This window comes from Microcaecilia unicolor, chromosome 2 (genome assembly GCF_901765095.1).
Source record: "Microcaecilia unicolor chromosome 2, aMicUni1.1, whole genome shotgun sequence".
NCBI classification, from domain to species: Eukaryota; Metazoa; Chordata; class Amphibia; order Gymnophiona; family Siphonopidae; genus Microcaecilia; species Microcaecilia unicolor.
The window spans coordinates 614914134-614924123 of record NC_044032.1 but is presented as its reverse complement, the minus strand read 5'-3'; the positions used below and the strand labels follow the sequence as shown (position 1 = coordinate 614924123).

Here is a 9990-nt window from a genome sequence, read left to right as displayed (position 1 = left end):
AACGAAGCCAGCGGGAGGGGGGAGAAAAGGAGGGACCTGGCGCCACCAGGTTTGCACTTGCTCAAGAAGAGCCCTCAACCCCAGGCACTCAACAAAACCTAAAAATTAGACTTGGAGGCCTAGCCAGAGCTGCTGCTGTGTGTGACCACCACCTGCTGAGTTGGAGAACATACTGAGGAGTTTCCGGCAGCACATGACCACATATAGGGAGGCAAAGTTTGCTCTCTATCTCCACCTGCTGGTAGATGGACACAACCCACCAGTCTATGGATTGATCAGCATGATGATATGGAAACACGTGTTAGTGCTGGATCTTCCAAAATAGCAAATAAAAGGTTGAATGAAGGCGATGAACTCTAAAAATCAAATTTTTGACATTTTGAGAGGTTATCAACTCCTGAAGGGTACACGTCCCCCTTCAAGCTTTCCTCATAAGCCCAGGCCTTAATGAGAAATTAGCCCACACTAATGTGCGACTCGAAGCAGGTGTAAAATTACATCGAGAGGGTGGATATTCAAAGCAATTTAATCAGGCAAGAGAGGCTGGCCATTCTGTGGGTAGTCTAGCACTGGAGTCAGCACTCGACCATCTAAGGGCTTCTTTTATCACGCCGTGCGGCAATGCCGACGGAGCCCATTCAAAGTGAACGGGCTTTGTCGGCATTACCACACCGAATGCCGCTAGAGTGGCTTGATAAAAGAGTCCCTAAGTTAACTGGACCTTTTAAAACTTAGTCCTACCTTTATCTGGTTTCATTTAGGCGGTTAAATGCCCAATATCACACTTAACTAGATAACAGGTAGCTGACTTATTTAATGTCAGTGCCCAGTCATATTGAATATCTGGGCATGTTGCGGTGGCAGCCAAACAAAAATGCTGAATATTTAGCATAGGGTAATTTTTTTGAAGTATATGTGTCTTGCTGTTACAGAATATGGAATACAAGTATACTTTCAAATTTCATTCAAACCACGCCCTGAACACGCCCTCTTTAAGTCTCCACTAAAGGAGCCCAACGCTTTACTGCATACTTACACTCACAGGTTCTAGTTCATTATTACATATATACACTGGACCTCAGCGGCGACTGGTTTCACATGGGAAACTTAACCTCGTGGCTCGTTCTGCTCTTCACTGGTCCTTGTTATTCACCCATTAAACCACATCGTATTTATATAATGTGTTTATACTTGAATTTGAACTTATCTGAACGCAGCTTTCTTCTATCAGGACCTTAGCCAACATGGACCATGTTTAACCAGAGGTGTGTCAGGGCCTACCTAAGAGTGAGAACACTATGATTAACTGTAAGGACCAGGTTCTGACACAGCTCTGGTGGAGAGCACAAAATAGTTGCCCTGTATATTTACCCGGAAAGCTCAAGCCATGCTGACTAAATTCATAATAATGTAACATCTTACAACGTCAATTCAAATTTGAAGGCTGACAAGAGAAAAGCTTGGACGGGCAGAGATGACTTCATCTCAATCATCTGCTTAATACGCCATGACCTCACTCTGCTCAGTAATTCTTTATTTACCCCCTGCCCCGGAGCACAGATGGAATTTATAAAGCTTTATGAATTTACCCAGAAGACCACAATTAAACCAGCTTCATTTTCCCATTGTGGGCCAGCTTTAAGTTTGTTCAGTGAAAACACCAGAAGTGAAAAGAGAAAGCGAGATGCAGTCTCAGGTTTCACGGCTCTTATGCTCCATCTCTCAATCCACAATGTCGACCAGGTTTCTTGGCGGTGTCAGAAAAGCTTCTCTTCTAATATTGTCTTGATCATCACCGGATCTGCACGCCCCTTTGTTTCCATTTTGACCAGTCCGATAAGTTTATTTAGGATTTTTTTGTTTCCTTTCTTTATTCCTTCAACCTAAAAAGTCAAGATAAAAAAAAACAAAACAACAGCATACCTTATGAGACCACAAAAAACTTCTAGAATCAACGGATTGATGATGACCAAGTATATTTAAGAAGAATTTCAGCTTGATTGAAAAATTCCTCTTGCTCCCTCCTATCATACCATACAGTCGAGTCTTATATTCTGCATATTTTACAAGAGTCTACGCAGAATACAAAAGAGTAAGCCTCAACAACAGAGGGAAATTACAAAGTAAAATTATTCACCATTAAAAACATACAAAGCTTCAATTAGAAAAAAGATATGCTTTAAGGAATTTCTGAAATGTTAGATAAGAAGGCAGATCCCTCAGTTGCCTAGGGAAGCTATTCCTACTACTACTTATCATTTCTATAGCGCTACTAGATGTACACAAAAGAGACAGTCCCTGCTCAACAAAGCTTACAATCTAATTAGGACAGACAAACAGGACAAACAAGAGATAAGGGAATTACTAAGGTGGGAATGATAAAACATGGGTATTGAACAAATAAGTAAGGGTTAGGATTAAAAACAGCATCAAAATGGTGGTCTTTTAGCCTAGATTTGAAGATGGCTAGAGATGCAGCTTGATGTACTGGCTCAGGAAGTCTATTCCAGGCCATATGGTACAGCAAGATAAAAGAAACGGAGTCTGAAGTTAGTGGTGGAGGAGAAGGGTGCAGATAAGAGAGATTTACCCAGTGAACGGAGTTCCCAGGGAGGAGTGTAGGGAGAGATAACAGCGGAGAGGTACTGAAGAGCTGCAGAGTGAATGCACTTTAAGTCAATAAGAGGAGTTTGAACTGTATGCGGGAACACATAGGGAGCCAATGAAGTGACTTGATGAGAGGGCTAATACCCTGTTTCCCCGAAAGTAAGACATCCCCCAAAAATAAGACCTAGTAGAGGTTTTCCTGAATTGGTAGATATAAGGCCTCCCCTGAAAGTAAGACCTAGCAAATTTTTGTTTGAAAGCAGGGCCGCGGAGAGCGGTCAAGGCCGCCCCCCCCCCCACCCAAGGTCGCCGGGCCCCCCCTCCACCCACCCTCTGTCGCTCCTGGAACTAACCTTAAATGCCTCCTTTCACCTTTGCAGCAAGCAGCAGCAGGTCAGACCTCTCCTTCCTTTCGTGCCCCGCCCTCGCGGACGTTACGTCAGGCGAGGGCGGGACACAGAAGGAGTGGCCTGCCCTACTGCTGCTTGCTGCAAAGGTGAAAGGCGGCGTTTAAGGTTAGTTCCGGGAGCGATGGAGGGCGGGCGGGCCAACCCCGATCCAACCCCGATGTTTACCCGAAAAATAAGACAGCACCTGAAAATAAAACTTAGCGCATTTTGGGGGGCAAAAATTAATATAAGACAGTGTCTTATTTTCGGGGAAACACGGTATGAGCATAGTGACACTGGCGGAATGTAAGTCGTGCAGTAGAGGTTTGAACAGATTGAAGAGGAGAGAGATGGCTAAGTGGGAGACCTGTGAGAAGTAAGTTGCAATAGTCTAAGCGAGAAGTGATATGAGTGTGGATAAGGGTTCTGGTAGTATGCTCAGAAGCCTGACACCATAAAAAGAAATGGACAACTCAACCTGCTTCTTATATTTAACTCCTTTCAAAGAGGGGGAAGTTTAGTTTCATCTTGTGACTTGTTCATGTAAATAACAAATTACTGGGAAACCTGAAAATCTTAATGAGCCCATTGGAATTAGACCCATAGAATGACTTGAAAACAAAACAACCCAGTTTAAAAATTACTCATGATTGACTGGAAGCCAGTGCAATGAGGCCAATAATGGTGAAGCTCAAATATAAGTCTGGTAGCTGTATTTTACAAAAGCTGCAGCTTAGAAGACACAGTATAATATAAAGAATTGAAGTAATCAAGCTGTGGAAGACGTATGGATTGTGTAGAATTTTAAAGCTTTCTTTACTCAAAGATGATCTAATAGCTCTAAGTTGGCGTAACTTAAAGAAACTTTTTTGTAAGATAACTAATTTGTGGCTCAAGGGACAAGTCAAAATCTAGTATAACGCCCAAAACTTTTGATTTATAAAGTGTGCTCCAACTGATAAGCTGTTCAGGGGGGGTTCTAGATTTTACTCCAGTGCTTTTTTTGTCTAGCTAAAAAGATGCCAGGACTCGCATGCAAAATCATCCTTACAGGGTGGGGTGACCACTGATGAACCTGCTCCTAAAACAGCCACACCCTGCAACCTGCCTTACAGCATTGAGCACAACAATGCTCAATTAGAACATGCCTCTTGGGAAAAGAGAACAATCCAGAGTGCTACAAATCTCTACACAGAACCTACATGCTCATAAAAGCCTCACCTTGGTCACATACGCAAAGTAAGGATAGAGCCCGGGGCGGCCCTACCATTAGGCCATCTGAAGTGGGGGCCTCAGGCAGTACTCATCTGAGGCGGCATTACCTCCTGGCCTTACTTCCCCAACCCCTTTCCACCAATTTACCTTTTCTTTCTCGTTTTTCCAAAGGCAGCAGCAGCAGATGCCCAGAGGCTGCCCTGCCGCCAGTACCAGACCCTTCTGTCTACTGCGGCCCACCTCTGAGGAAACAGGAAATTATGTCAGAGAGGCAGGTTGTAGTAGAGAGAAGGAGCGAAGACCGGCAGCAGGGCTGCCTCTGGGAATCACTGTCACCGCCTTTGGAAAAACAAGAAAGAAAAGGTAAATTGGTGGAAGGGGGCTAGGGAAGCAAGGGGGAAGATGGCAGACCGTGGCGGGGGTGACAGCGGCTCATTCCTCGCCTCAGGTGCCAGATTGTCGTGGGCCGCCCCTGGATAAAACCTTACCAAATACAGAATAAATGCCCACATGGTAGAAATAGAAATGTGCATACAAATCTGAACTGGGAATCCCAAGAATCTGGACTCTGCCTGCAGTATAACAAAGGAGACAGAGAAACAAATACATTTCCTCCTGTACTGTGAAAACTACTAAGAGATCAGATTCCCAAAGTTGCTGTATTTATTTTATTTTTATTACATTTGTACCCCGCGCTTTTTCCCACTCATGGCAGGCTCAATGCGGCAGGCAATGGAGGGTTCAAATCACTAAACCAGAAGTAAATTCTTTTTAGTAACTACTGCTTGGACAGCTCAGCCTCTATAACCCATGTCTCCCACCTTTTGCAGGGGCTAAGATGATATGTGCATGCATCTTCACATTCTCCCATGGACCTGTGGGGATAGATTGAAACAGTGGGGTTGATATTCAGAGCAATTAACCAGCCAGAAATGGCTCCTGGATGGTTAAATCACTTGTGCGGAGCTATCCACCGATATTCAGCAGCACTTAATATCACCAGACTGCTAAACTCAAACCTGGATATTTTGTGAGTGGTCTGGGGGGGGGGGGGGGGGGGGGGGGGGGGGAGGGGCGGAGTCGACACTTATGCGGTTAAATGCCAAGATTCAGCACTTAACCGCCTTAGTTAAGTGGCCATACCGAACCACAGAAAAGTCAGTCCTATCTTTATGCAGTGTCACTTAGGGGCCCTTTTACTATGCTGCGGTAAAAGGGGCCCTGCACTAGCGGTGGCTGTTTTTGCTGGGCACTGAGTCCCTTTTTACCACAGCAGGTAAAAAGGCCAAAAAAATAAATGGCCATGTGGTAAGACTGCACTTATCGCGTGGCCATGTGGAGGGAGCACTCATTGAGGTGGCGGTAAGGGCTCAACTGCTGTGGTAAAAAATAAGGACCTATTTTCGCTAGCACTGGAAATGGCGCACGCTGGGGGTGGAACTACAGCCAATGCCCGGGAGGGGGTGGGGCGGCGGTAGTTACAGCTCATCGCTGCTTAGTAAAAAAAAGCCCCTTAGGCGATTAAGTACTTAACCGCATAAGAGATAGTGGGCCATACATAACAGGATATTTGGTGCTGGTGCCCGGATATCACCTGGCATTGAAATTCTGGGAATAATGCCGGTAATGGCTAAAAAAATGTTCTTGCTGCTTGCTGAATATCTACCTCAGTGCTTCTCCCATAAGGGATACTTCGCGTTTGGAGTGTGCGAAGCCTGGGCTCTTTCATTAACGCTTGGGGACTATGGAAAAGGGGCTGGTCAGTATCACTTAGTGCTCCCTGGAAGTCTTACAGTCTAAAATACAAGGAGTCCTACCGAAACTGGGCATGAGAGAGAAAATGTACTTCAGAATATTTGTAAATGGCTTTTTTTCTTCTCTATAAAATCCTTTTTAAAAAGCTTTTCAAGTACAAAGCCATGCAGAGTTTCAGCTGAATGCTTTTTTATTTAAACACTACCTTGTCTTTTAATGTACATAAAAGAAAGCAGTATAGAAATGTTCTTCTTTATTGGAGGAGTGGCCTAATGGTTAGGGTGGTGGACTTTGGTCCTGTGGAACTGAGTTTGATTCCCACTTCAGGCACAGGCAGCTCCTTGTGACTCTGGGCAAGTCACTTAACCCTCCATTGCCCCATGTAAGCCGCATTGAGCCTGCCATGAGTGGGAAAGCGCGGGGTACAAATGTAATAATAAAAAAAAATAAAATTATCAAGCTTATATCCCACACTATCCACTAAATCTAAGCGGGTTACAAAGGAAAACATACGTAAGTCATAAAACGCAGAAAATAAAATATCACATATAAATTACAAACTTATTGCATTCCCTGAACAAAGTTCAACCCAAAGGAGTTTCCATCAAAAACACATTAACAGTAGAACATAAGAAAAGTTATGCTGGGTCAGACCAAGGTCCATCAAGCCCAGCATTGTGTTTCCAACAGTGCCCAGTCAGGGTCACAAGTATGACGCACATCCCTAAAAGTAGATCTATTTTTCATAGCTCATTTCCAAAGATGAACTAAGGCTCTCCCAAATCTACCTAATTAATAATTTTATATGGACTTTTCCTCCAGGAACTCGTCCAAACTTCTTTTCAATCCCACTATATTGGTTGCCTCGACCATATCTTCTACCAACAGAGACCGCACCTTAATTAGCATGATAAGATATGAATAAAAATACAATCAAACTATATCATCCTTTTCCTTCTACCAAACACTCTTCCCTCAGCCCTTTCTTCCACAACCTCTGTATACCCTCCCTCAGTTCCAAGTCTCACAGCCCCAGCTGTTTTCCAGCATGTTTCCCCCTCCCTGCTCTTACGGTCCTAGCCTTCCCCTGTGTAAGATCTGCATCATCTTATTTATTTTATTTATTTATAGCATTTATACCCCGCTCTTTCCCACTCGGTAGCAGGTTCAGTGCGGCTTACAATGTATGGGTACCAAGAATCACAGAGATAACACAATGTATGGGTACAAAGTATCTTCAAGTGTGATCTACAGTTCCCCTTTCTCACTCCTACTGTAACCCCAATCAAGGATGAATCTTTACTGCTGTAATCAGCCTTCTTTCCAGTGTCTTTTTAATAAGCATGCTGGCAGCTGTGTTCTGTGAACCATATGTTGCTGAGTACACAGGGATTGCAGACTGGAACTGCACAATGCCTACTTGCACTGCAGGCAATCTTGTAGGACACTGATCTGCAGTATGGGTTTCATGGGGTACAGCACTGGAGGTGCAGCTGTCAGTGTGTGGCAATGGGCTTTTCTTCTGCTGTGCTTGAGAGGAAAGGATTTCCATTCATTACTGTCTATTAAGCTGTCTGAGTTTCTGGAAGGTTGTAGTATTACAGAGTATTTAGACTTGGTGATATTTTAAGGAACTGATAAAAGAATTTCTGGCATGAAGAATTTTGTCAGCTATAGAACACATACTTGCTCAAACATGGGCAGTCTGACAAGACCCAAAGCTGAGTCTTCTTTCAATTAGTGCTCTTACACTATGGTCCTTATTTTACAAGCATCTCTGTAGATCACCATAGTCAGATTTCAAAGGGGCATAGTTCGAGCATGGATATGGCATGTTTGGGGGGGGGGGGGGGAGGAGGGAGTTGAAAATCTAGAGGTATGTTCCTCATTTTATTACATGTGTTGGGCAAACATTTTGGATGTTGGCCTTTACATCTGGCCTGAGGCATGCACAAGTGCCAGCTTGAAGGGGCAAGTGTAAAAGCTAACACTTATCCGGACAACAGCATATATCTTCCCTAGCCTTATTACTCTGACAGCAACCTCCCCCCTCCGGAATAAGAAGTCCCCTTGTGACAGCAAACAATCCTCACCCCCTGTTCTCATCCTATTCTCTTACCAGGGTTCCCTGGTGATCTTTTTTTACATTTTTTTTTTAAATTATCCTTCCTGTCTCATCAGCTCGTAACCCTGGGGTCATCTTCGACTCCTCCCTCTCCTTCTCTGCACATATTCAACAGACTGCTAAAACCTGTCATTTCTTTCTCTATAATATCAGCAAAATTCGCCCTTTCCTTTCTGAGCACACTACCAGAACCCTCATCCACGCTCCCACGCTCTTATCACCTCTCGCTTAGACTATTGCAACTTGCTTCTCACAGGTCTCCCACTTAGCCATCTCTCTCCTCTTCAATCTGTTCAAAATTCTGCTGCACGACTAATATTCCGCCAGTGTCGTTATGCTCATATTAGCCCTCTCCTCAAGTCACTTCACTGGCTTCCTATCCGTTTCCGCATACAGTTCAAACTCCTCTTATTGACCTTTAAGTGCATTCACTCTGCAGCTCCTCAGTACCTCTCCACTCTCATCTCTCCCTACATTCCTCCCCGGGAACTCCGTTCACTGGGTAAATCTCTCTTACCTGTACCCTTCTCCTCCAGACTCTGTTCCTTTTATCTTGCTGCACCATATGCCTGGAATAGACTTCCTGAGCTGGTACGTCAAGCTCCATCTCTGACCGTCTTCAAATCTAAGCTAAAAGCCCACCTTTTTGATGCTACTTTTAACTCCTAACCCTTGTTCACCTGTTCAGAACCCTTATTTTATCATCCTCACTTTAACATTCCCTTATCTCTTGCACCGGGAGCCAAGGGAAACTCCAAGACTTTCCCTCTGCTTGCCCATCACCCACAGTCTGGGAGGTACTCTGAGAAGAATGGGCTGGAACGATCTGGAGAGCAACTGTAGGTGCGTCTACCTCCTAAGTCACCATCTTGGATCAAGATCATCGCTCCCTGGTGATCTAGTGAGAGCAGGAGCGATCCCAGGTCACTCCTGCTCCGTTCAGACCCAGGTTCAAAATAGCATCCAAGACCCCTAAAAGAAGTCTCTTGCTGCTACCACTAGGGGTCAGTCTGCCAAATAAGGGCATTTTTGCTCTTATTTGGCAACTTAACCCCTAGTAGAAGCGGCATAAGACTACTGCCATGGTGTCATTTTGAATCCGGGCCTGAACAGAGCGGGAGCAATTGGGGATCACAATACCAACAGGGAATCCTAGTAACACTGTAAATGACTGGCAATTTACAGTCCAGTCATTACCGCACAGTCCATCCAGTCTGTCCAAGAAGGTGGCCAGAGCTAGACCTGTCACTCTGTGCGGGCCACAGCCACCCATGCTAAACTACTGGTTGGCAAGTCTCCACTAAGCCTACCACATTTAGGCAACCAAATATGACAGAGTCTTGGTTATATCAATAAACAGTAAATACCCCTTCACAATACATGTAAGTGTTGGCAATATTAAAATCATCGTAGAACAGAAAGAATATATATAGGAGGACGAAGCCTCAACAGACTCCAAACAACTTGCATTGATATACTAGTAATGGAGTTCTCGCTGTCATCATGGCTAAATCCCCCCCCCCCCAATTTCCTTTTAATGCACACTCTCTCAGTGCAATACAAAATGGGAAGACACACATTAGAGAGGGGAGTGACCAGCAGAAGAAAAGAGGTTTTAATGCCCCTGTATAAGTCATTGGTGAGGCCCCACTTGGAGTATTGTGTTCAGTTCTGGAGGCCGTATCTTGCTAAGGATGTAAAAAGAATTGAAGTGGTGCAAAGAAAAGCTACGAGAATGGTACGGGATTTGCATTACAAGACGTATGAGGAGAGTCTTGCTGACCTGAACATGTATACCCTGGAGAAAAGGAGAAACAGGGGTGTTATGATACAGACGTTCAAATATCTGAAAGGTATTAATCCGCAAACGAACCTTTTCCGTAGATAGGAAGGCAGTAG

The 9990-nt window shown here is 44.4% G+C and overlaps 1 protein-coding gene across 3 annotated transcripts in view; it reads right to left on the bottom strand.

Annotated features, from left to right (window-relative positions):
• Window positions 1-293: 293 nt before the first annotated feature.
• The window catches only part of GATB (glutamyl-tRNA amidotransferase subunit B), a 224983-nt gene continuing 215286 nt past the window's right edge, over window positions 294-9990 (bottom strand). For all 3 annotated transcript variants that reach the window (XM_030191645.1, XM_030191644.1, XM_030191643.1), the window contains exon 14: window positions 294-1883. In XM_030191645.1, the coding sequence (XP_030047505.1) occupies window positions 1758-1883 (126 nt within the window). In that variant the 3' untranslated portion in view covers window positions 294-1757. The remainder of the gene's footprint in view (window positions 1884-9990) is intronic.